This window comes from Acipenser ruthenus, chromosome 21 (genome assembly GCF_902713425.1).
Source record: "Acipenser ruthenus chromosome 21, fAciRut3.2 maternal haplotype, whole genome shotgun sequence".
In the NCBI taxonomy this organism is placed as follows: domain Eukaryota; kingdom Metazoa; phylum Chordata; class Actinopteri; order Acipenseriformes; family Acipenseridae; genus Acipenser; species Acipenser ruthenus.
The window spans coordinates 2,847,704-2,874,215 of record NC_081209.1 but is presented as its reverse complement, the minus strand read 5'-3'; the positions used below and the strand labels follow the sequence as shown (position 1 = coordinate 2,874,215).

The following is a 26,512-nucleotide window of genomic DNA, read 5'->3' as shown; positions in this document are numbered from 1 at the left end:
AAAGGAGCCGGATCCTGCCAGTAAAGCAGTGGTAAGATTGGTGTGTGTTCGACCTGGCGCTGAATCGAGCTCAGTCAGGAAAGGGTTACTTGGAGCTGAGGAAGCCGACTATAAAGAAAAGACAACGGGCTTGCCACGGCACATCAAAGCGCCATTAACCACGATTGAAGAACCAGCTTTCAGCGGCATTGTCCAAACTGAACACAATGGGCGACGTTTTCTTTGCTTTGGTGCGATTTTTTTTTTTTTGAGGTAATAAATATTGTGATTTACGAACCGTATTGCAAAATCATAAAGTGTACTTACCGCTACTTTTGAAAAGTTGCCATAGGCCTATTGCTAAATACACACAGTGATAAAGCATTTTGTATAGAAAACTGTCAGGAATAAGGCACAATAGCCAAGGAGGATGGGGAGTGACGGGGTAATGTAACACTGAAATAATGTTGTAAGAACAAAACAACCCTAATCCCCTTCAGAGAGAGAGAGAGAGAGAGAGAGGGGGAGAGAGAGAGAGAGAGAGAGAGAGGGAGAGATGGGTGAGAGACGTATGATCAAGATTGTGTTAACAGGTTACAACTAAAATAACTAAACTATATATACAGTATATATACACACACACACGCTGTATTGAATTCACTCTGGGACCCTAACACTGTATTCTCATGTGGCGGTGCTTTACTTTGGGGGTCTTTGTATGTTATTAATTTACACACATCAGGACATATAAAAGGACAAAATACAGGATCACAAAGTAACAAAAAGGGTTCGTTCACTGTGGCAAGGTGGTCGACTATCCCAGTAACAGCTATAGGTTTATTTCTATAATTCAGTGGGAGTATAGATAACACATGCCCGTTGATATCAATCAATTCCATCATAAATGTTTATTATTATTATTATTATTATTATTATTATTATTATTTGTTTGTCAACAAAAAGTTTGTTTGTCAACAAAAGTGACAATTCGTGCATGTATCTGCTTCCTGGTAGTGTTACAGTGACCCCGTTAATAAAGAACAGCGATATTTTATGTGTTGATAAATTCACAAGCGCACGATATTAACATGGAGTTGTGCGTGTGTGTGTGTTTGTGCGAGAGCTCCATTCATCTCGGAGGAAGTTTACACCGTCCGGAGGCGGTCAGACTGGCTGTGCTGCTGCTGCAGGGCCGGTCCCGCTAGCTCGCTCGGCTCGGCCTCTTTCCTCGTCTCAGGTGGAGGGGGAGAGGTGGAGTCTCAGGGCTTTTTGTGGTGCGGTGCTGGCCCCTCCCTCCCTGCCCTCGCTGCTCCCGGCTCCGGGTTAGTTAGGAGGAGGGGAACAGACACATGCCCATCTGGCCCGCCCCCCCTCTCAGTGCTCTCTCTTTCCCCAGTGAATCCACCGCTACATTCACTGGGCCCTTGGCAGGGAAATAGAGGTACGAATGGAGACAGAAGGGAGCCAGACTAGCCTGTCCTCTCCGGATTCCCCTCACGACCCCTGGTAAAAAATTAAATGAAATAGAAAAACCTACTTCTCTATGTATGTGGAATCCGCATTCAGCGGGATCTTTAATATTCTTCAGCAAGCGAACGTGTCCTTTTTAATGCGATGCGTGTTGTTTCGCACGGTGGAGCGAGATCTGATTTATTGCATTTCAGCTTTATTTGCATGATTAAGCTTCTGGGGTTTATTTTTTTCGTATTTTTTTTTTCTTACAAATGGATCTAACGGCCCAAGTTACTTTTTTTGTGGACCTCCCGTTGCCAACATGGCCGATTCAGTTGCATCTTTGTGAATTAAAAACATATTTTAATTGTATTTCTTTCTCTTTTTTTCTCCCTCCTCTCCTTTCTTGTTTAGCAAAATGTTTATCGGGGGTTTGAGTTGGCAGACCACGCAAGGTGAGCGACCCTGGCTTGTAACTTTGTGTCGTTGCTCTGTTGTGTTCTGCTGTGCACGAAATGGGAATGTATTCGTTACTCTGGAAAATCGGGGTTCTGTAGGGGAGAGAAATACTTTAGCGGTATATTTGGGGGGTTATAATTTTAGGAAACATGTTTTCAATTACAGGGATGATGATAGTAATAATAATAAATAAACATGTACTTTCAGACCAAAATAAAATCAGTTGTTTTTTTATGTAAAGTTATTTACGGGAACTTTTTAAATAATAGATAACTTGGCTGGTCTGACGTTATAAGTCTCTCGTGCAATAAAAAGAGCATTTTTTAGTTGAGGAAAACTTTCTCAAAACTGAGACAGACACACGCTAGAACAGTGATTTCTTTGTGTTGTTGTTGCTGCTGTAATTTCGTTTTTCCCCCGCGACGAAAGGGAAATGCTGGCTTTAGAAGCTTTATATAAGTAAAGTAAACACATGCGTGCAGAAATAGGATTAGCCTCGGCCCCGCGATTGAAACCGTGCTTTTCCACGCTTTCTTGTGTTGTAGAGGGACTCAAGGAATATTTCAGCAAATTCGGAGACGTGAAGGAGTGCATGGTCATGAGAGATCCAGTTACAAAGCGATCAAGGTAAGACATTGGAGAGACCAACTGTAATCTGACACACCGCATAGCATGTGTTTATCCATTTAAATATCAACCTTTCTTTATAATTAAAAGAAAAAAAAAATATATACATCTATTTATTTTATTTTTGTTATTATATTTCAGGGGGTTCGGATTCGTTACTTTCGTAGATCAAACTGGCGTAGATAAAGTTCTGGCACAACCAAGACACGAACTGGATTCTAAAACTGTAAGTTAATATACATATTGAATGGGTGTGTGTGAATTTCCGATCTTTATTATTGTTATTTATTTATTTATGAAGCAACTAAGGTGTTTAGAGATTTGCAGTGAGGGGGGGGGGGGGGGGGGGGGGGGGGGTCCTGAATTAAAAGTTACCTTGTTGTTGATCTCAAATGTACACATGTTGCAGCTCCGGAGGCCACTCTGCATACGGGGGGGGGCTGTTTGTGTTCGAGAAGTTCACAAAGTATCCAGCTGCTTCAATAATGCAAACTCTCTCTCTCTTTCTCTCAAAGCTTCCACCCCCTTTTTAATTGTGTGTTTTTATGAGTTTGTTCAGAGAGAAAATAAAAGCGTTCTCGCTTGGTGTCCATTGCCATGGCAACAAGAGGACCGGCGAAGGGGAACTTCTTAAAAAAGGCAGGATGTACAAAAGAAACTTATTTTTTTATTTTTAAAGGGGCCGAGCCTTTTACACTGGGCTCTTTTGAAAACAGCACAGGAGCCCCCTTTGAAAGACGGTACAAAACTGGGTTTGCAAACATCAACTCCATTGGCAGGCTCGAATATGTGCCACGAACTTAATATAATCAATAGACGCAATATCAATGCTGTGGACAGGGAGGCTGAGGCCCTCCTCCAAGCCATTGTGCAATGACAATGCATGCTTTCTGTATCTCTATGGAAATGACTTACAAAAGGCAGCCCTGGGGGATATAGGGAGGGAGTGCTGACAGGCACTTCTAATACATTCAGAGAAGGGCTTCAGATTTATTTGAGGTCCCACCACCTCTGTAAATGCAGCTTTACTTTTTAATTTTATTTTTTAAGTGTGCTTGTGAGAGAGAGAGAGAGTAAAGAATGTAGCACCAGCTGCACAAGTATAGGAAAGTATGTAGAAAGTTTGCTACTGCATCGAAAACCACTGATGTTTGTTCATTTATTCCTTTTAGAAGAAAAAAAATAATCAAACTGCTTCCCCCACCAAGTGCTCTGAAGTTGGGCTTGTTGTCATCTTACGTGTCAATAAATACAGAGGTTTTGGCAGCAGTAACTAAAACCAAACCAAGAAATATATACTGAAATAACAAGGGAACAGACGCTGCTTTAGGAATATTTCCTTCTGCTGCGATATCATTAAAGCTTGCATGTGTTCTGCTAGTTGGTTGCTAAATAATATTTCCTCTCACAAGCGTTTCAAAGTACTGTCTTCAAAGTCCAGGTATGGCTGCTGAGGGACACACACTTGTAAAGCACTAGTATTTCCTAAATGTAACCAGGACTACAGCAATAGAAGGGATCTTGCAAACTGGCTGTCAGCCTAGTTTTGATCTTGTTGGAGGATCTTTTAACTGGATGTCTTTACTGTGCTTTGCAAGGGTAAGACTCTCTGGGGGGGGGGTGGGGAAGCAGGTTCTTAATTCAGACGGAAATAGCACAGCGCTATTTCTATCTAGGCAAGTGCGATATTGGATTAAAACAACAACGATGGGAGGCCAGTGTAATATTGTCTCGCAAGTTTGTGGTATTGATTATTTCTTTCGTATTTATTTTTAACTGGGATTCTGTTTGGGCAGTTTGCTGTGGTGCCAGGGTTCTGTTTCCACAAGCGCAGGCTTTGAAACGTGCTTCTGATTTGTGTTCCCATGGAGGAGCAGATCCCAGTTTCCATGTGCAGTTTGTTCTGCAGTCTGCGTGATTACCCAGTAGGCTGATCGCACTGACAGGGAGCTCTGGGACCCGGTGCTCTGGTCCCCTGGGCGTGGTGTTTTATCCCCTAATCCTGTCTGGATCCCCTTGCCTCCAGGCTGGATGTCAGTCTGCCTTGGCCCACGTTCTGCACTTGCGTCACGGATTGTCCTGAGAGCCTGACAGGGGTCCGCCAAGTGGATGCTCTCATTGCTGGACCTTGGCTTGCGGGCTCTAGATTATAGAGGCTTTTAGACGCTTTAATGAGGTGGGTAGTTTGCATAATTGTCTCCAGGCCAGAAGATTACAGACTCAAACCCTTCTTATAGAAAAACCTGTTAGTATCCATGTGCTGTCAACAGCCAGTTAGGTGCATGTGTCTAGTGGTTAGAGCAGAGAGACTGGGAGGCAGTGTAGCTTAATGATTAGAGCTGAGGGACTGGGAGGCAGTGTGGCTTAGTGGTTAGAGCTGAGAGACTTGGAGGCAGTGTGGCCCAGTGGTTAGCGCTGAGGGACTGGGAGGCAGTGTAGCTTAATGATTAGAGCTGAGGGACTGGGAGGCAGTGTGGCTCAGTGGTTAGAGCTGAGAGACTGGGAGGCAGTGTGGCATAGTGATTAGAGCTGAGGGACTGGGATGCAGTGTAAATCCAATGTTTTGACCTCTGTGTTTAGTTGCTTGTCGGCTGTGTGCGGAAGTGATGAGGTCATGATGGGATAAGTGAAGAGGGAAATCCTCAAAGCTGATAAAGTGGTAGTTTGTCATTCGTGTGAATTTCCGTGGTTGTGTGCTGAGCAGAGTCTGAGCGGTGCTGCAGCCACAGGGGTGTGAACAGGAGCTCCTCGGGCTGTGAACTCTCTGGAGAGGAGCATCGGAAATCGAGTGTGAAGAATCAGTCCAAGAATAAAAACACCAAGAACCCCCATTTACTGGTTATAAAACCCGAGGTCACAAAACATTAACACGGTTATTCTAGTGTGTTACAAGTTATTTAAAGACTTGTTTGTATTAATAAAATAAGGTTTAATATTCCAAACTGCTCAAGACTATTTAAGAAACCAACATGAAAATGTCTTTGAAAGTAAAGGCGTTTCATAAAGGAATATGTTTTAGTCCTGATATATATTTGAATGATGTGATTAGTGGGAATCCTGTGTGACTCTTGACCCCAGTGTGACGCCTCTTTCTTTGGAGGATGGATTGTCGGGCTGGTTTCCCACGAGCCTCGTCCAGCTGGGCAGCACAGCTCTCCCCCGTTAACCAGAGACACAAAGAGCCAGTCCACAGGGGTCCCGTCCCGGGTCACTCCAGCCTGCGCCAGTGCAGGGGAGGGGAGGGGAGGGGAGGGGGCTAATAGGACTGGGTTAGGTAAGGGAAAGGGGCAATTGTGACCCCCTGTAAGGAGCTGTTCTACCCCTGCGGGGTCTGGCTATGTGAATATTGGAAGTGAACAGTACTCATTGATGCAGTGTGATAGTGAGCTGATCACTGTTGAAACCTGATTCATATCGGACTGTCCATCAAATGCTTATCATGCAACTGGCCTAATCTGAGCATGAAGGCTGCAGGTAAATCTGCTGAAGGTGTTTATAGAGGATTAAACCCAAGCCTGTGCTCTACAGCTACGGCTGCAGGTTTAGCGTCACCCTAGAATGAACACGTTTCCCTTCATAAAGTCGAATGAAACCTGCTGAATAATGTTACGTTAACATAACACAGCTCCCCAGTAATGTTGTTGAAGCTGACACCCTGGGATCCTTCAAGAAGTTGCTTGAAGAGATTCTGGGATCAATAAGCTACTAACAACCAAACAAGCAAGATAGGCCGAATGGCCTCCTCTCGTTAGTAAACTTTCTTATGTTCTTATATTGAATTACATGCCGCTTTGTAGTTTTCCACATACTTCACGAAAAACTGACGCATTCAGAAATGTGACGTTTGAAAATCTAACATGAAATACTGTACTGCTATTACGGCTTCCTTCCGGTAGACTCCTGTGATAGCGTTTTGTAGTTTCTTTGATTACACAGTGTTAAGTAAAAGATCTGAATTCTGTTCATGTAGTTTGTATGTTCTTTTGGGTCTCAGTCTTGAGATTGTAGGTGATGTTAATCTCAGAGCTGTACAGTTGGAATCTGCCCGTGTCTGCAGATGCTGACTGCAGGTTAAAGGACGTGGGGACCGTCAGCCTTTGATGCTCCACAGAACAGAAACACATTTCCTTTCAGTAAACATGGGTCTGCACACCATCGCCTGCCTGGAACAACTTATCACCTCCCCCCCGAGCAACAGAGGCTCTTCTGTGTTTAATGACTCAAGCCTGCTTTGCAATTGTTTTGTCTGTTTTAATTGGGTTTAAACCTGATTGGTCTTTTGTTCTGAGACTACTGTGTGGCTGTGGGGCTCCTTCAGTGCTGTGGAATGGCTTGTGTGTGTGTGGGGGGGGGGTTCTAAATGGGGGTCCGTGTCGTTGCTAGTGGAGACACTCTCTGTGGTGGATTGTCTGTACTGGGAAAGCTGGGGGGCTGACCAGTCCTTTAATGTTGATTTGCGTTTTAGGTCGTTATGTACATGTGTGTGTATAAAGATCTAGAATTTGAAAATTGTTCATTTAAGTTGTCCTGCTGTGTCCCAGCCTGCAGTTGTTCCAGGAATCCGATGTTTTAAAAACACATCTGAGATAGACATCTGCTTACAATTTGTCTACTTTGCTTATTTTTTTTTTCAGTGTTTGTTTGAAGTTCTGGATGAATAATAAGCACACTGAGACAATGGGACAAGCTCAGCAGAATGCAATCTGTATGTTTCTTGCGTCTGTCCCTGGTTCTTCCATGAGCTTGCTCTCCTCCGCTCAGGCACTGCCAGTAGAATGCAGTGGCTGTGATCTCCAGCGAGGTTCCGGAGCCGCTGCAGACGGATTCTTTTGAATGGTGCTCTTTCAGGGCAGAGCAGACAGGATTAACACTGCTGTTTTTAGAAAGGCTGTTTGTGTAACCGTCAGGAATGCATCAGGCCTGCTCTTCACTTCCGGGTCACCAATAGGCTCTGGGTGACTTCCGGGTCACAGCAATGTGTGGTTTGCAGGATTCATAGCCGAGATTCGGGACCTGCTGTATTTCTGGGACAGGGAAGTGCAGTCGGCCGAGTGTTAGTGCTGAGGATTTGGAGACCGTATTTTCAAAGCTTTTAATTAACTCCCTTTTTTTTTTTTTTTTTTGAGGTAAAATGCGTTTTCATTTTATAAAACCAGAACCAAACCACTATGTTATCGATCTGAAGTCTTCCTGAGCAGACTTCTTGTGATTCTGTTTTTAATTCCGTGACACCAACATGATTTGTTTCTTGTTTAAAAAGCTAAGTAACAAACGGAGGAAACGCTTTGACGGTGCGGCCCGTAATACCTGGATGTGTTATTTGATCTGAAATGGTGGCCATTTAAACCTGGCATGGCACAGATAGCTACACACAGGACACGCTGTGCCCAATGTGGGCTCTTTGTTTTCCTTCACGCACTATACAATTAAAACTTGAAACAAGTAACAAAAAAACTACACAATTAAAACAAAAAACCCTTGTAGAGCGTATTTTCTCAACAGCTCTCACACTAAGTATGTTCCCTTTCCGATCTGTGCCAGGCCAGACAAACCAGTCAATAGGGAGAGAGCAGCCAAACCCGGGCAGAGAGAGAGGACCCATTGTTTGTTTGAGAAAGTCTCCAGCTTGTATAATCGCTCGTGTTAATGAGGTCTCCGTGCGAATGAGCTGAATTCTCTCAGCCTGGTCTTGCATCAATGTGATTAGTGCAGAGGGCTCTTCATTCAATACGACAGAGGCAACTCCGAACTGGCTGTGTGAGAGCCAGCATGTTTAATACAGGAGAGGGAACTTGTGCTGACAGGTCTGCTAGTCAGCCAGTTGAAAAAGGAATACATAAATTAACTAAATAATAAGCAAGGATTGAACAGCAGCAGGAAGCAGTGCTGTGTTTGTTTTTCCACAAACTTCCTAACTGCTCTTTGGGAGTTTGGGTCTGGAGACATGCACATCACTAACGCTGCGGTGATAGCGCAGTGTATTTGAGGACGGGTGCAGGAGCCTGTACTTCAGCAACAGCCTGTCCTGCGCATCCCTCTGCTTGTTGCCTTGAGAGAATATAATCTCTGAAACGGGCTCCAGCGTGGCAGGCTTGCTCATGATCAATATCCTCCGCAGAACAGACAGACAGCGGGCGGCTCAGCCCAGCGTGTCACTGCTGAACCCGAGGGGTAGATGAAATCAATAGGAAAGTGTGGCAATGCTATGAAGTGCAGGCTGGGCTCGCGCTCCTGCGTGCGTCTGTGTCGGAGCACAGCTGCTTGTGACAGTTAGAGCGGGGGGGCGGGGGGGCGGGGGGGCGGGGGGGGGGGGGGGGGTCAGGCGCTCTGCAGCTAGAACTTCCTGTTGCCTCCTAATTATCACAGTCTCTTGGTTTGTAGTCACCAGTTACGTTGCCTGAGCTTGTATCCCAATCTGTGTAGCGGTATATAGAGTAGATCACGTTTGTGTCAATGCCGCAACGTGACAAGTATACAGCACCATCCAGTTACACAACCAAGTAAGTGCAGAAATCACAGCAGTATAACCAGTGGTAGCCCTCCTATTACACAGCAGTGTAACCAGCGAGGGGGGCTGGAGGTGTGGTAGCCCTCCTATTACACAGCAGTGTACCCAGTGAGGGTGGGGGCTGGAGGTGTGGTAGCCCTCCTATTACACAGCAGTGTAACCAGCGAGGGGGGGCTGGAGGTGTGGCAGCCCTCCTATTACACAGCAGTGTAACCAGCGAGCATTTCCACGCTGAAATCCGATAGAAGATGACATGGAATTCAAAGCGATTTACGATCCTGAACACGTTTTGAACGGTTGTGTAAAAGTACGCCTTGGCTCTGCTTTCCATCAAGGGGATCTGTTAGTGGCTCGCCTCTGCTTGTTGTAACCTTGCATTTAAACCGAGAGCAGGACATGACTGGATTACTCAAGGGACCTCAGTTCAGGGAAAGGAAGAGCCTGCTTTTAAAGTGTGAGTGCGGTGGGGGTGTGGGGGTGTGGGGTGTTGCCCCCCCTCTGATCCATGGTTGCGTTGGTTCTGGGTTGTGTGTGGAGAGCGCAGGGTTAATTGTCATCTTCTGTTTTCTCACAGATTGACCCAAAAGTCGCGTTCCCCCGTCGAGCACAGCCCAAGGTAAGTCGATCCTTTTCACTTCTTTCATTCTTTCAGAGAAAACAAACTCCTCGGGTTTCTCTGCCCCACCCTGGGCAGTAAACAATAGATCATACCGAGGGCTTGGGTTACGAGGCGGAGCTGCCCCTTTAAGAGAGTCCAGATGTGCCGTGAAGCTCTGCCCACTGCGCATGCTGAGGGTCACCTGATACAGGCCACCTGAAAGAGGCTTTTAAAGGTGTATAGTTCTTTTGTTGCTGAATAAACCTGCACTGCTGCTCGTCCTCAATATATATGTAGGAGGGCGGGAATTCTATTCGGAGCTGTTTTATTAAACAAAGCGAAATAAATGTTCGAGGTGGGTGCTGTAGGACAGCTTCCTGCTGTTTAGAATGGCTCCAAACTTGTTGAGGTCAGAGGTCAGAACACCTGCTTTTACACAAAAGAAAAGTTCTCATTTCAGAGCTAGCAACAGGATGTAAACCTTTGACCTTCCACAAGTGCCTCAAGAATGAAACCTGGAGCTGGATCTAACCAGCCTCCTCGTACTCAAAACCGTAATAAATTCAGTGACGCGCTGTCCTGGAAGACCTTGAAAAAGACTTCCAGGACACACGTTTGTCATTGAATTTAGTTTAGTGTTCTTTGAGGGAAGGAGAGGCAGGCAGCGGTCCTTCGGAATATGAGAGCTTTACAGCGAAGATGAAGATGTCAAAGGGATAGTGGGAGTTCATTTCAATGTAGCGTCTCCTGAGCTCTCGTAGCAAGAACTGTGTGCTTTTAAGGAACGTTTTTTTTTTTTTTTTTTTCGGTTTGTGTGCAAGTGAGCTGCCATGCTTCCAGTTTGAGGACCCGCGACACAGCAGGTAGTGGCTAATTGGTGTGGGGGAGGGAGGTGTGCGGTAGAAATTGGGTTGATTCAGTTAAGTAATTGGATGACAGAAGGTACTTTAGTGTCAGCGTGGGCTATTTTCCAGAGATTTGCACAGGGGGGGGGGGGGGGGGGGGGGTCAGTGGAGATTATCCCTGAGCTCAGGCCACATGGCTGCAGGGTAATTGGGACCATGTGTTCTGGCTCGGCGTGGTCGATGAAGGAGCGCGTGCAGTCCAGGGGTACCCCTTTCATTATGGGGTCCCATTCAACAACATTAACTGAATCCATGGATGGAATTCAAGTTACAAAATATTAATGGCATTAAAACTGTTTATTTAGCAGATGCCTTTATCCAAGGTGACTTACAGAGACTCGGGTGTGTGAACTATGCATCAGCTGCAGAGTCGCTTACAATTACGCCTCACCCAAAAGACGGAGCACAAGGAGGTTAAGTGACTTGCTCAGGGTCACACAGTGAGTCAGTGGCTGAGGTGGGATTTGAACCGGGGACCTCCTGGTTACAAGCCCTTTTCTTTAACCACTAGAACACACAGTCTTCTACTGTTACCGATTCTTAAGTGACATTTTTTCAATTCAGATTTTCCCTTCGATATAATTACAATATTGTTCGTCTCCCATCGGTTACTAAATATATAATTAAAATATTGCATATTCGTCTGATTTGTTTGGTTTTGCCAGAGTGCAACATTTGCAAGAGAAGGAGCGTGGCGGTGGAATCATGCAAATGCGGTCTAGTAAAAACCGCTCCGTGGATGGAGGAGCCCCATCTGTTTTTGGACAGTGACCCCCTCCCCTTGCCTTCCCATGCTCATGTGCATTGTCCTTGGTGGGGGATGTGGTGAAGGTCGTGACCCTGAGCTGAGGGATGATTGAAACTACTGGGGGGAGATTGATGGTCAGAAATGCCTCCCTCCCTCCCATACAGACTGCACAGGTCTCCATGGCATCTGTGCCAAACACTGGCTGTAGTCTGCTCCCTGCTCCCTGTCCAGGCAGGGGTGTGAGACAGGCTGCTCTCTGTGCTTCACTGTGCATGAAGGGAAGGCAGTGTGATCAGAGCTGAGGGGCTGGGAGGGGGAGGGGAGGCGAGGCAGTGTGGTCAGAGCTGAGGGGGAGGGGAGGCAGTGTGATCAGAGCTGAGGGACTGCACTCCTGTCCTCTCTTACCTGTGCTCTTTTTTGTCCCCACAGTTAGTGACCCGGACGAAGAAGATCTTTGTGGGTGGCCTGTCTGTCAACACCACCATCGAGGATGTCAAGCAGTACTTCGATCAGTTTGGCAAGGTGGGTCCCGTCCCATCCCCTCTCCTCATCACCACACCTCCTCTCGGCATGTTCCTGTCCCTGACTCCTCCCCTCTCCTCATCACCGCACCTCCTCTCAGCATGTTCCTGTCCCTGACTCCTCCCCTCTCCTCATCACCGCACCTCCTCTCAGCATGTTCCTGTCCCCGACTCCTCCCCTCTCCTCATCACCGCACCTCCTCTCAGCATGTTCCTGTCCCCGACTCCTCCCCTCTCCTCATCACCGCACCTCCTCTCAGCATGTTCCTGTCCCCGACTCCTCCCCTCTCCTCATCACCGCACCTCCTCTCAGCATGTTCCTGTCCCCGACTCCTCCCCTCTCCTCATCACCGCACCTCCTCTCAGCATGTTCCTGTCCCCGACTCCTCCCCTCTCCTCATCACCGCACCTCCTCTCAGCATGTTCCTGTCCCCGACTCCTCCCCTCTCCTCATCACCGCACCTCCTCTCAGCATGTTCCTGTCCCCGACTCCTCCCCTCTCCTCATCACCGCACCTCCTCTCAGCATGTTCCTGTCCCCGACTCCTCCCCTTGAGTGTCCCTTGAGTTTAAGAGAGTTGTTGAAAGCAGCTTAACCACATTTTTTTATTCTCTTCACCTGTCATTTTGAGAAACGTGATGCTTACATTACTCATCTTTGGCATGACTATTTGAAATGCTTTTGGACAGTAATTGACCTGTAATTGTTGTAGAAATTGCATCTAAATCTGATTTGATCGGACTGTGTAAGGATGCTGTGTGGTCCAGTGGTTAAAGAAAAGGGCTTTTAACCAGGAGACTCACACACTGACTCACGGTGAGACGTTGCTGGAAGTGACTCTGCATAGTTCACACAGCCTCGTCTCTGCAAGTCGCCTTGGATAAAGGCTTCTGCTGAATAAAAATAAGGCTTTTCTGCCTGCACTAAGTGTTTGCTGATCTTGGGACTGGTTTAAGTGCTTGGTAGCTGCTGCTGGGTTTGTCTCCCTGGCTCTGCGTAGAAATAAGAGAAAACAAAAAAACAAGCCTGCTGTTGCTGGTCTGTAGGGAAATCAATGGACCTCTTCTAGTTCCCAGACTGCGCTGGCCGGGTAATGGCCTCAGAAGCAAGTAGAGATTGAAGTGTTTTGTAAGTGGAGAGGCTTGTAATAGTTCAGCTCAGGAGTCAGTATGACATTGCCAATGTAATCACTGCCACACTGGGAGCAAGAACTGCTGAGCTCTGCTGAAGCTGTCTAATTGAAGTTGTCAGTTAACCAGGCCAGTTTCACTAAGTTTTTTTCTGTCTGCTCAGTATAGTTGGAAAGTGTTGCACCTTGCATTCTCGGAACGCTTTGAAAGATCACACTGCCCCCCTCTCAGCCCCTCTGTCTATAAGATCACACTGCCTCCCTCTCAGTCCCTCTGTCTATAAGATCACACTGCCTCCCTCCCTCTCAGCCCCTCTGTCTGTCTATAAGATTACACTGCCTCCCTCTCAGCCCCTCTGTAAGATCACACTGCCCCCCTCTCAGCCCCTCTGTCTATAAGGTCACACTGCCTCCCTCTCAGCCCCTCTGTCTGTAAGATCACACTGCCTCCCTCTCAGCCCCTCTGTCTGTCTATAAGATCACACTACCTCCCTCTCAGCCCCTCTGTAAGATCACACTGCTTCCCTCTCAGCCCCTCTGTCTGTCTAAGATCACACTACCTCCCTCTCAGCCCCTCTGTAAGATCACACTGCCTCCCTCTCAGCCCCTCTGTCTGTCTGTAAGATCACACTGCCTCCCTCTCAGCCCCTCTGTCTATCTGTAAGATCACACTGCCTCCCTCTCAGCCCCTCTGTCTATAAGATCACACTGCCTCCCTCTCAGCCCCTCTGTCTGTCTATAAGATCACACTGCCTCCCTCTTAACTATTAGGTCACAAATCCATCTACACTGCTGCCCTTTGTTTTTTTTTGACCTGTTCGTTTGTATAAGGGAGGCGAGACCCTGGTTTGAGATTGCTGGTCTGTAGATAACTAAAAAGAAATGTGGAGTTTTTTTTGTTATTTTTTGAAGATGGGGAGAGGATTATCAGAGCTTGAACTAATCTGATCCAACAGCTGTGATGGGGCCTCCCTCCTTCAAGCTGCGGTTGTCATGGCTACGTGGCCTTGCAGAGCTGTCCCAGGCAGGTTCCTTTGTTCGAGCCTAATTCAGCTCTGGCAGGCTATAGCCGTCCGAATGGAGAGGAGAGGGAGAGAGAGGGAGAATGCCACAGCGCTCGGCAGGGGAGCATTCAAACGGACAACAAAAAGAGTTAACGGTCAGCGCCGGAATGGCTGCCACTCAGACTTAGCGCTGGAGTGTTTGAAAACGTTCTGTTTCCATTGGCTGCCTGGCTGCTGCACAACAGCCTGCTAATCTCTGACTCTGTTGCTATGGCGTCCGGAACCCTCTGTAGGGCTTGTGACTAAGCACTGCTTGTTAGGGCAGGAATCCTCTCTGGTCTTATATATATATATATATATATATCTGTCTGTATGTGTGTGTGTGTGTGTGTGTGTGTATATATATATATAATCTGTATGTATCGCTTGCTTTATCGCAAAACTTTTTCGAAGTTATCTTAACACTGGCCTCCCAGTTTGAGGCTGCAGTGAACTCCACAGGGGAGTGTGATATATATATAAAACCTGGAATGGGTGAAACTGCTCTGCAATAGGAGTCTGGTTTTCATCCCTAGTTTGTAATGGTAGTACGTTATAGACAGTTTCTGGAGCAGAGTGACAGTTTCACATCACAAATCATTTATGACATCAATCATACCCTAGTTTGTGTGAGGCTTTGCCGCACTTGTCTGTGACGGTGCAGCTAAATTCATGTCTTGTTTGAAGTTTTTGAGCACTTTGGAAGGATGTGGCTTCATATCATAGGCCAGTGGTGCTGCAAGGCTTTGTAGAACTGATATGCAGTAATAGTACATGCTCAGAACTATTCTGGAATGTGAACAGATGAAAACTTCCGCTTTAATTGGAAACAGGTACAGGCTCATAGATGGGATCTGACAGCGCACCAGGTGCAGGATTTTCCTTCAGGTGTCGCTGATAGAGGAGGGGCAGGGAAGCTGGGACTGTGAGAGCTGGGCCCAGGGAGGCAGGGAGGGAGAGAGGCAGGCAGGCAGGCAGGGAGGGAGGAGTGAGAGAGAGGCAGGCAGGCAGGCAGGCAGGGAGGGAGGAGTGAGAGAGGCAGGCAGACAGGCAGGCAGGCAGGGAGGAGAGAGGCAGGCAGGCAGGCAGGGAGCTGTCTTTTGTCTGGTAGAGTGAATAGCTGTGAGGGCTGCGTCTCTAATCCCTGTTCTAACCGGTCATTCCCCTCCCCATATCAGAGCGCCTCACTGACTCTATTGTCCCTGGGTCAGGTTTCTCTGTGTGATAAAACTAAAGCGGTCAGGAAACTGGGCCACCACCAAGTGTCTTAGTGGTCAGTGCTTTGCGCTACAGCCCCTTCTCTGCGTGCTCATGCTGCCCCCCTCTAGATTCTGTGGCAGGGCCTCCCAAACCCCTGACCCCCCCCCCCCCCCCCAACAGGTAGAACTCTGCGCTTACCCCCCACCCCCACCCCCCCTTTCCAGATGTGTCTGGCCTGCTGTGCTGTGAGGGAGATAGCAGAGTGCAGGAGCGGGTGGGTGATCCTGTCTGTCTGCCAACTGATCCACACTGCTGCAGAGTGCAGGAGCGGGTGTGTGATCCTGCCTGTCTGCCAACTGATCCACACTGCTGCAGAGTGCAGGAGCGGGTGGGTGATCCTGCCTGTCTGCCAACTGATCCACACTGCTGCAGAGTGCAGGAGTGGGTGGGTGATCCTGCCTGTCTGCCAACTGATCCACACTGCTGCAGAGTGCAGGAGCGGGTGGGTGATCCTGCCTGTCTGCCAACTGATCCACACTGCTGCAGAGTGCAGGAGCGGGTGGGTGATCCTGCCTGTCTGCCAACTGATCCACACTGCTGCAGAGTGCAGGAGCGGGTGGGTGTTTCGCTAGCAGGAAAGGGCCCCTGTACTGTTAGTGTTTCACTGCCTTGAACCTTTGCAAAGCTGGTTGAGTAGCGCTTCAGCCATCTCTTCAGAGCACTTGGAAGGCCAGACTCTCCTTTAGCTGTTCTGGAAGTGCCCATCAGTGCCTGCGAGTGAGCCCTCTGCCATAGAGCTCCGGGTCTTCTAACTGCCGTATCCCTAGGAGGACCTTTCAGAGCCTTCAGGGAGTGCCCTGGGCAGTGACACTGGGGATGGGCTGGTTCACCTTCAGGTAGTGCCCTGGGCAGAGTGACACTGGGGATGGGCTGGTTCACCTTCAGGTAGTGCCCTGGGCAGAGTGACACTGGGGATGGGCTGGTTCACCTGCAGGGGGTGCCCTGGGCAGAGTGACATTGGGGATGGGCTGGTTTTACTGAGGTTTAACTGTTCCATACATATTAAACACTCACTAGTAGCTACATTTAGAAATGCCAAAAAACAACTTGATAATAAAGACGTTTAAAAAAAAAAAAAACGCTTCTTTACAGAACCTTTGTAATTGAGTTTCTTGTAGTATTTCTAAATTAAAATTCAGGTGATCTTGCTGGTATTAAATTTCTTTAGAAGTCTGGTTTACTTTTCTGCTTTGAATTTGTATATAAGGGCAGGATCTTTCCCAGAATTCCTCATGGAGACGCAACCTCCCATGTAGCGAGCGGAGGCAGGGTGCAGAGAGAGAGAGAGAGAGAGAGAGAGAGAGAGAGAGAGAGAGAGAGAGAGCGAGCGAGAGCGAGAGCGGGTTCGAGCCAATCCGAGAGAAGCCTTTTAACTCTTTAAGCGCCTCTCGTCTTGAAATAGTGTGGTTCACATAGGAGGGCTGGGATACCATTTCCTCCACCTACATCAAAGCACATTCTAAACTGTAAAGAAGTCATTTTTGCTCCAGTGTGTAGCAGTGCAGTGCAGTATTTAGCAGTGTGGTGCAACGTTGTGTGCTGCAGTTCAGGGCTCTGGTTTAGTTTCCTCTAATATTTTGCAGGGCTCTCTGGTGCTTGTGTTGCTGCATTCAGACTGGGAGTCTGTTTCGCACTGCCTTTGTGGCCAGTAGGATAAAGTTCTGTAAAATCAGAATTATAAATTTTGATATTATAGAGACTAAACGTTATGTAAGATCTGGACGACTTCAAACTTCAGTAAAAGTTGCAGGGGGGGCGGGTTCAAAGTATTAAAAAGCAGATCTTACTTGCCAAAAAAATTAAAAGGAGAACAAATTCAGAACTGTTGCCCAGCGAGCTGAGAGAGAGAGTGGACATGCTCTTTGCCAGGATAGAACAAAGAATTGGGGGCTCTTTTGTCCTGCTCCTGTTAGCTCAGAAGCCCCATGCTCTTCAATAGCGCTGGAGAGGAGGGGATAAAGTCTTATGAAAATTCTTTGCTGGGTCCTCATGGCAACGGCAAACTTAGCCGAAAGAAAGTGGAAGGGAATGAAACACAGGGCTTGTCAAAAGCTTATTTATCCCCCGGCTTGTCAAAAGCTTATTTATCCCCCCCCCTCCCCCCTCCACTTTTGAAAACTTCTGTTGAATTGCAATTTACTGGCAGCACTGTGAGTAACTCAGGGAGGGGGTGTTTTGTTTAACTGTGGTTCGGAGGGGGTGTACAGAGAGCCCCCCTCTTTCTCTCTGGCACTGTGGGGACCAAAAGGCTGCCACATTCCTGGTCTTGTGCTTCTGGAGCTCTGAAGTAGGGAAAGAACAGCTCCGATCCTACATGGTTATTCCATTCCAGGTTTGCTGGGTTACATTACATTGTGACACGACTGGGACTGAGACCTGGGCTGGAGTAGTCCTTGTCTAAAAGCTCTTAAAGTTTCAGTACCATTAAAGTTTTCCTTTGCCGTAGTACGCTGTCTTCTGTAGGGCAGAGGCTAGGAGACACTTCTTTAGACAGAGTGGGGTGAGATTACTTCGCAGTGCTGTTAACACTGAATCACAGGGATACTTTAAGACCTGAGTTTTGAAATCAGTCAGGCACTAGGGCTAGCACTGACCTCCTCTCGTTAATACATTTACTTCTGTTCTCATGTTTCATAAACTTGCTTTCCTTCTTTCTCTTTCCAGCACTCCTAGTGAAATAAGCATTTGCTTGCTTGTGAGTTTCTCAAGTAAATGATGCACCAGTTCTGTGCTCTATTATAGTGCAAGTCTCCCCCTTAACTGAAGCCCGGCGGTGGTGCTCTAGTTACTGTCCCAGCACACGCTCAGGTGACCCTACTTTTTATTAGGAGTGTACTGATTCATTGTGCATCGCTGAAGCGTGATGCTTTCTTTGCGTGATCGTATTGTAATACAGGTATGTATCGTTTGCATTGGGATACAAAAGCACCACAGCACAGATCATTGCAGTTCAGCAGACGGTTCTTGAACGCTGGTGTGAAAACATACACCAGTCATACCCTCCCCTTCATTTGAATGGAATCCTGTCTCGTGAAAGCCATCGCGCTCCGCATGTGGGGATACGTAGCGCTCTGTTAGTGTGTATCGTTCTGGCCCTGCCTGCCTGTAGTGCCTGAATCCTCTTCGCTTCCTCTCCTCAGGTGGATGATGCCATGCTGATGTTCGACAAGACCACCAACAGACACAGAGGTGGGTCTCCTGTCCCTGTCTGCGTCCTCGCTTTGTTGTGTTCGGTTTTTACAGACGGGACAAGGAATTTAAGCAAAGTAAACGGTTTGAGCCCCCGTCCGCTTTTAAAAACAAGGACGTTTCTAAACAGGCAGAGACTTGTGCACACAGTAACTCCAGTCCCGGGGATACCCAAGGGAGGGGGTTCGGTGTGAGTCTTGGTTTCCCCAGGCTGGCTGTCTGCAGTGCTGTATGTTTTTTTGGAAGGGACATGGATCAGGAATACTTGCTGAAGTGACCAGACGGAATGAGGCTGGACTAATTAGCCCTCCTGGTTAATCAGAGCTTAGAGAGTAAACCTGTTTGCTCAGCCCAGCTGACAGATCGATTGTGACTGGGAGCAGCTCAACGCTAAATCCTCCCTGGAGTGCGGAGTCAGGGGTTTCCATCCTGGAGTTCACAGGCCAGAGATCTCTGTGCGAACCGGGAGGAGGGAGCTGAATAACCAAGGGGGTACTGGGGGGCAGAGGGACTAGGGTGCAGAGTGGTCTAGTGGTTAGAGCTGTGGGACTAGGATGCAGAGTGGTCTAGAGGTTAGAGCTGTGGGACTAGGATGCAGAGTGGTCTAGAGGTTAGAGCTGTGGGACTAGGATGCAGAGTGGTCTAGAGGTTAGAGCTGTGGGACTAGGATGCAGAGTGGTCTAGTGGTTAGAGCTGTGGGACTAGGATGCAGAGTGGTCTAGTGGCAGTGTGGTACTTACTTTTCACATTTCTTTTCTGTTTTGGATTGTAGGTTTTGGGTTTGTGACGTTTGAAAACGAAGACGTTGTAGAGAAAGTGTGCGAGATTCACTTCCACGAAATCAACAACAAGATGGTGAGTTTAAGCCCCCCGGAGGAGCGAGGGATAGGGATGAGCCATCGAGGACCCAATCGCAGCAGGGCAGGGATAGGACATGTGGGGTGTCTTGTTAATGGGTGGGGTGCCTCATGGATGGGTTTTGGAGAGATCGGGGCGGGGGGGGGTCATGATTAGGGGCGTGTCTCATTGCTGAGTGTCTTTGTTGCAGGTGGAGTGCAAGAAGGCGCAGCCGAAGGAAGTGATGTCACCGACTGGCTCTGCCAGGGGGCGGTCCCGAGTGATGCCGTACGGGATGGACGCGTTCATGCTGGGAATCGGCATGCTGGGTAAGACAGCGGGAATAAGAGATTGCTATTCATGAGAGAAATACCCTTTAAGAGAAACCAGGAGGAGGCTGTGACACAGAGAGAGACCTGTGAATACTGCAGAGCCTCATTATTGAGTTAGTTTGGGTCTCTGGGAGTTTGCTTTAAGCAGCAGCCTCGCACCAAGGCAACGGATTGCTCTGGGAGCAGCAGCACAGAGTGGCTGTCCTCTGGGGCCCTTGTGTCTAATTCCCTGGATTAGGGTCACATGCTATCCTGGGCTGGAGGGATCAGTGCTGGGCTGGGATTGGCTAAGGAGCCCTCAGCCCTGGCTGCTCTAAACACAGCAGGTACAGAGCTACCCAGCAGGACACTTAGACACACTCCCCCTGCTGGCTGCACTGGGAGTAGAGTTACTAGACACTGCTCCAGTAAAAAATCTTCTGGAGCAAAGTCGAGCGACAGTGTCCCTGCCATCTCCTAGTTTCAGCTTCTCCAACGCCATCTGCTGGCTTGAATTTCTGTCTCCCCTTTGTTATAATGCTGCATTGCTGTGATGCCATCATCTGATCTTTTCATTACAGTAGCACTCGGTTGCACCGAAGCAGTTAATTATACATGAAAAAAAAAAACAATAACGTCTTATTGTGTTAAATAAAGTGTCATAACATTTGTAATACTGTGTGATGTTGCAGATTTTATAGTTGGTGTGTTGATGATCTGTGTCTTTGTAGGTTACCCAGGGTTCCAAGCTGCTACCTATGCCAGTCGCGGCTACACTGGCCTCACTCCCGGCTACACCTACCAGTTTCCCGGTGAGTAATCTCCACAGCTCCCACTCACCGCTCCTTAAAGCACATGAATGAATGAATGAATGAATGAATGAATGAATGAATGGAAGAGATTTGTAGATATTTGGGATACTTTCAAAGCTGCCAGCCTGCAAAGCAGGATTACCTACCTACTGTAGCGGTCATTTTTCACATTGTCGCTTGAGCAGCCAATGTAACAGGTTTGCCTGTAAATAGCTAGCAATCAGACTGATCCATCATTGGTATTTCACAATGAACCTACCCAGCAGTTACAGTCACTTCCAGTAGATGGGTGTGTCACTTCACACCACATCTGTGTGCATTGTGCTGAGTGCAGACGTGTTGTATGTAAGTAGTGTCTTCAGGCCAGCCCAGCTCCTCACACACACCTCCGCTCACACACACAGGCAGCGCTGCTTCTCGTTGGTTTGTTTAAGATGGAGTTTGTGCTGTGAAGGCTGTTTCCTGGTGTCCATTGGCTGCTTGTAAATTTCATGGATTTGATGGTAGTTGTAGGTCTTTGAAACCCACGCAGTCAAACCTGGCAGTGGAGAGAGAGCTGGGCACTCTCTTAAATGCAGGGCTTGTTGCGCTGCCATCGTGATCACACAGCAGTGTCGTGATGGGTAGCGCAGCGCTGCCTCCTGCTGTACCGGGACCTGCCTTGTAAAGGAATAAGGCTTACAGCTCGTCGCCTTGACAGGCGCCAGGCAGGCAGATCGGGGGTCTAGTCCTCCTTGCTGATGCTCTTGCTATTTAGAACTCTGTGTTTCAATTGATTGTCTTTTTAAACCCTAAACCCCAAACCCCAGTGCCGGAGCTACCTGCAGGTTTGCTTGTGTATTGAGAGATCCAGTAACCCTACTGCCCCCCTTCCCACTCCTTTCTCTCTCTCTCTCCTCTCTCTCTCTCTCTCTCCTCTCTCTCTCTCTCTCTCTCTCTCTCTCTCTCTCTCTCTCTCTCCCCTCCCTGCATTTTAAAGAATTCTCTACATTTCTATTCTAGAATTCCATTTAGAGAGGACCCCCCTCCTGACTTCACCCCACCCCTCTGAGATGACAGGTTAGTTCAATCTCCTGGAATTTACAAGCAGCATGCTTACCAGTCCTCCTCTTTGCCTTGGTGTTCAGGGGGAGAGGGTGGGAGAGAAGGGCTTTAAAATAGAATTGCAAGTCAGGAGTCACTCACCGTGCAAGTGCAGCTAGATATCGAATCTGCAAATCGCTCTGTTGGCCCGTGCTGCACCATTCAGACGTTCAGGTGTTTGCCTTCTGACTTGCTGACTGTAGAAAGTTATGAATATTGCTTGTGGGTTGTCAATATGTTTTGATATTGGGATGAATTTGCACAGAAGGTCACAGAAAAAATCCTCAAACTGCAATATCCTTTTAAACATAAAACTTTGCATATTAAAGTTCTGTGATGTGTACTGGTAGCAGAATTCCTCTCTGCTTTATAAACGCTGCATGCATTTCATGTGTTGAGCAGTGAACTCGCTCCTCTAACTCACAGTAATGAGTGGTTGTATTGTTTTTGGGTCAGATGGAAGCGATTCTGTTTATTCAGCACCAGCTCCAATGGACAGTACCACACTGAATCCTAGGTACAGGTTAACTCGTAGTGTCTGTGTATAATATTACTGCTAGCTACGAGTACAATCATAGTATCTGCTTTTCCCCTGTAGCTGTCGGCACTTAGTGAGAAAAGTGATTAGCGTGTTTACCAGTGAGGCTTGCGGCACCACACTGCCACCTAGCCACTGCAAGAGTGGCACACATGGTTTAAAGGGCTATGCAGAAAAGGCCAAATGATGTAACTGCTGTAAAAACCTTGTGATTGTTTTTGTCCAATGTAATTGCCTCTGCACTTCTGAACACACGTACAGTATATTGTGGCCGGATTCCCCTCGGAGATTAAATTTAAGAAGCAGCGCTGTGACAAGCCTGTGGCTCCTCTCGTGTCTGGCAAACCAACACAGCCACGGTAAACGTGCGCAGCAAGTGCTGTGAATGAAACTGTACGAGGTGTGCCTACTTACTGGGACAATCACAAAGCAATGACATTATAACGAACTAACTCAAGACAGAAATTGCATGCTTAGACGTTCTAAAACAGTATTTCCACTTCTAGTGAGCAGAACCTCGTGTACTAAACATGTAATCTTTAGATTAACCAAGCAAAGCCCTTGCTGCACTTGGGCTGCAGCGGCGCTGGCTGTGTCAGGGTCTGCTGGAGGAGCAGTGGGGGCAGTGAAGCTGCTCAGCTCTGCAGGAAGTGCATCGTGTTGTGTAGCAGGCTGCACGCCGGCAGCGAGCCGCTCTCTCATGCCTCTTCTCATTGGCTTGTTTCCCAGCAATCCCCCTGACGGCGTATGGACCAATGGCAGCGGCAGCTGCAGCGGCTGCAGTGGTGAGAGGTGCAGGTAGGGGGCGCTGTTTTGTTCTCTCTCCAGGTATGTAGAAGTTGTATTATTCCTCATAACGCGTGTCATGTAGGGCGAAATGTCAGTCAAATCTCTGTGATGTAAGGGTGCTGTGTTTTTTATTTTTGTATTTGTTTTATTTAGCATGATATCACAAAGGTGAATTGACTTTTTTTTTTTTACACAATGATCATTTGAGTGGTAACCCTTTTAGGGTAGTGATTTTAAGAGTAGCACACGCATTCACATTTCAAATGTATGTATTTAACCAGGATAGAACCCTTGATTTTTAATAAGGTATTGTGAAGAGGTTGAAAGAGCCCAGTGCAAGTACCTGGCTGGCACTGCAGAGTCCCAGCTTTCACTGTGTTAGCTCAGTAGAGCCAGCGCTGTTCCTGCACTGGGACTGCAGTGTGTTTGGCTCTCCATTCGGTCTGTAGCATTCCTGTTGTGTGTTGCTGGCAGTGTCTCACTCTTCCTCCCTCCTCTCCCTCTCGCAGGCTCCGCCCAGACTCGCACTGGGGGCTTCCTTGGCACCAGCAGCCCCGGCCCCATGGCTGAACTGTACGCCGCAGCCAATCAGGACTCTGGAGTGGGCAGTTACATCAGCGCTGCCAGTCCCGCCCCCAGCACTGGGTTTGGGCACAGCCTGGGGGTCAGTGCCATTTTGTATTCATTTTATTTAGGCAGCCCATCTATCTTTTAGATATTTAAATTAACCTTAATTTTTTTTTTCTTTGCAGGGTCAACTGATTGCCACAGCTTTCACAAATGGCTACCACTGAAGAGAGCGGGGCCAGGTGCGGACTGGTTTCCTATATTGAACCTGTTTGGCTTTGTAATGCCCAGTACATTCAGAAGAGTAGAGAACTCAGCACTGTGTACTTTGCTGAGCATACTGGCTCTCAGATCCCCAGTATTACATCCTGTTTTCTGCCAGTGTATAACCCCATTGAAAAGTCCATTGATTTCTTCATCAAAAAGTAAATAAATAAAGAAATCCCGCAATGCATGTGTGTGGTGGGCTGGAAGAAACAGTTGAATCCGGTTGTTATTGCCGTGTGGCGGGTTCTGTCCTGTCCTTTGCTGGTGAGGTGAGAGGAGGTTAAAAGCTGAGCCCGGCTGTCTTGCATTGTGGTGAAGACACTGGCTTGCGCTGCGTGGGGTCGCTGTTTCATGCCCAGCCTCCACCCACAAGTATTCATTGCTTTCTTTCTTTTTTTTCAGGCTTCCTGTCTGCCAGTAAGAAGACGGGGTTAAAGTTACTGTGGACCAATGAATTTCTTTTTTATTGTCGCGTTCCTACAAAGCTGCACACTGATTAGGCTGCAGTAGCTCTAACTGACCCCGACTTCTGACTCCGCCCACCGACTGAAGAGCATTCTCCTCCCGTTCCTGTACTAACATCACTTCCTCTCCACCTCTTGTATTTATTTTCGCAGCGGTAGTATTTTTAAGCTTTTGTTGTCAGTTTGTTCGTTGTTGCTTTTTGGAAGTAGGTAGTGCTTTCTTTAAAACAAACAAAAAAAAATGTTTTGTGATTTGTTAGAAACTTGCTAAGGATTGTTTTGTTTTATTTTTTTTTTCATTTTGTTTAAGATTTTTCAGTTTTTTTTTTGTTTTGGGTTAATAATTTAATTATTTTGTCCAGAAGTAACAAAAGCATTTTCACGATCACCAAACTCCAAGGAGAGAGGGGAGAGAGAGAGTAAAAAAGGGTTATTATTATTATAATTATAATTATTATTATTATTTTTTTTTTTTTAATAAGTTTATTGGATATTTCTTTCTTTTGTAAATTTCAGGATTTAAAAAAAAAATGCATCAAATATTGAAACATCACCGTTGAACAAAAAAAATGTATATTTTGGTAGTTTTGAAAACACTATGATAATCAAGAAAGTATTTTTCCAAAATTGGTGAAGTTTTTTTTTCTGTAAAATATTGTAAATAATTCAAGCTGAATTTGTATTGGCTGGCTGCAGAGTTGCTGTTGTATACGGTAGAGTTTGAAAATCGAGGGGCAGGTCTGAGCTGTAGGACAGGCCTGTGCAGTAGCAGTTCTAGACTAGATCATTTTAACAGATTGCCAGTACTTCCTGTTTGTTTGTTTGTTTGTTTTCTTGTTACGAAGTTACTGTATTTTCTATTTTATTTTTAAAAGACCTCTGACTAAAGTGAAGGACAAACTGAAGCAAGGTGTTGTGAGAACAGTTACCTGAGCAGTTGGTCTAGCTGCCAGCCGGAGGTACCCACAGGCTCTGTGTCAGGCTGGCCCAGCAAGGCCAGAAACCTTAATTCTACCTCGTTTCCATGAGCACAGATTAACGGCTAGTCTGAGCTGCTCCGGCTTCTCCCGCAGTGCTCCTGAGCCCATTCATAGTCTCCCTGGGTTGAGTGAAAACTCTGTTTTCATGCAGTAAGAGTTTGACGGATGTTGGCGGTGCTTTCCCAGCAGGCCTTGCGGCTAAGGTGACATTCATTTGTTTACGAAAGCGAAAGGATGGACGGTATTGCTTTTCTTCCTGCTCGGACTGGCAGCCAACGTGGGTTACCATGGAAACACGGTATCAGGGGCAACAGGGTTTTGAACCCGGGTTGATTGGTGCATGGAAACGAGGTATTGGATTCAGAGGAGAGATGCTGGTCGCTATAGAAACCACTGGGCGTCTCGGCTTGTCTGTGTTCTTTGATAAATTTCAGCTCTTGTAATATTTGTCAGGGAAGGCTGTGGCCTTTTAAAACTGTGTAAACTTGAGAGCCAAACCAATCCGAAACTATATTTAAGACTGACATTCAGAAATTTGAATCGGCTGTACAAGCACATACATGGATACATGCAAAAAACCACAAATAACCAGGTAGCACTATTGATTGGTACGTAATCAGTCATGAAGACAAATGTACAGCCCTGTTCAATTGTATGAACAGAACGGATATCTACTGAACGGTTTTGGGTACTGTCTTTCATAGCACTGCAAACTAGCATGGATTTTAAATGCTGTGATTGGTTGAGTTGAGCTCCCCCGGAGGCTTCTGGGGGATGTAGTTTGGGATGAAGGTCTTGAGGCTGGCTTCCTGTCTGTTGATAAACAAGAGCCTCCATCCCTGCACAGTTTAGGGGGTGGGGAGGTAACTGGTTAAGGGATAGAACTACCTCAGTCTGAAAGAACTGACGAGCATTGGGGAGTTGAAACCCTGGGAAAGACTACCAGGAGACACTGACACTGTAGTTCTTTAACAGAAGCAATACATTATTTTATCTGAAAGAAATAAGTGGCATTCAAGGAAAGCATTCTCAGATTTTATTTAAAAAAAAAAAAGTAAAAATGAAGCTGTTATTTTTGTTCCTAAAGGGTGGGGGTACATAACAAGACGCCCCCTGCTGTGTGCTCTGTGTAATTGCCAGGGACAGGGGTGCGTAGCTGGTGGGGTTTTATCACCTGTTTGTATTTTTTAAGCCAGTACGACATTTTACAATCTGACAAACTTCTTCAACAAAACTGTAACCCATTTTGTGTTTTTTTTTTTTTGTTTTGTTTTGTTTTTTGTTCTGAGATTTCATTTTAAAATTCCTAATAAATTATTTTAAAACATTCCATTGAATTTTTTTGGCTTGTTTTGCTTTATTTGTTTATTATTTTGTCGTCTTACTCCATTTTTAATGACGTTGACTCTGCTAGCTCCTAAATAGCCGTGGCTGCTAATAAACGTC

The 26,512-nt window shown here is 46.9% G+C and overlaps 1 protein-coding gene across 6 annotated transcripts; it reads left to right on the top strand.

Moving 5' to 3' along the window:
* Positions 1–1,293: 1,293 nt before the first annotated feature.
* On the top strand, positions 1,294–26,403 carry LOC117427775 (RNA-binding protein Musashi homolog 1). 6 transcript variants are annotated; one of them, XR_004548234.3, is made up of 15 exons: positions 1,297–1,485; positions 1,846–1,886; positions 2,436–2,517; positions 2,659–2,743; positions 9,600–9,641; positions 11,706–11,798; positions 18,370–18,418; positions 19,191–19,273; positions 19,467–19,584; positions 20,298–20,378; positions 21,381–21,437; positions 21,918–21,978; positions 22,729–22,797; positions 23,298–23,452; positions 23,541–23,597. XR_004548234.3 is itself a non-coding variant. In XM_034046057.3 (15 exons), the coding sequence occupies exons 1-14, from the start codon at positions 1,427–1,429 to the stop codon at positions 23,580–23,582; spliced, it is 1,086 nt and encodes a 361-aa protein (XP_033901948.1). In that variant the 5' UTR covers positions 1,297–1,426; the 3' UTR covers positions 23,583–23,597; positions 24,025–26,403. The 6 variants fall into 6 exon arrangements, 5 of the variants coding, with proteins under 5 accessions (XP_033901950.1, XP_033901952.3, XP_033901948.1 ...); XM_034046057.3 differs by lacking the exon at positions 21,918–21,978 and adding an exon at positions 24,025–26,403 and having other exon boundaries at positions 22,729–22,827; XM_034046058.3 differs by lacking the exon at positions 21,918–21,978 and adding an exon at positions 24,025–26,403 and having other exon boundaries at positions 1,302–1,485.
* The last annotated feature ends 109 nt before the right edge of the window (positions 26,404–26,512 follow it).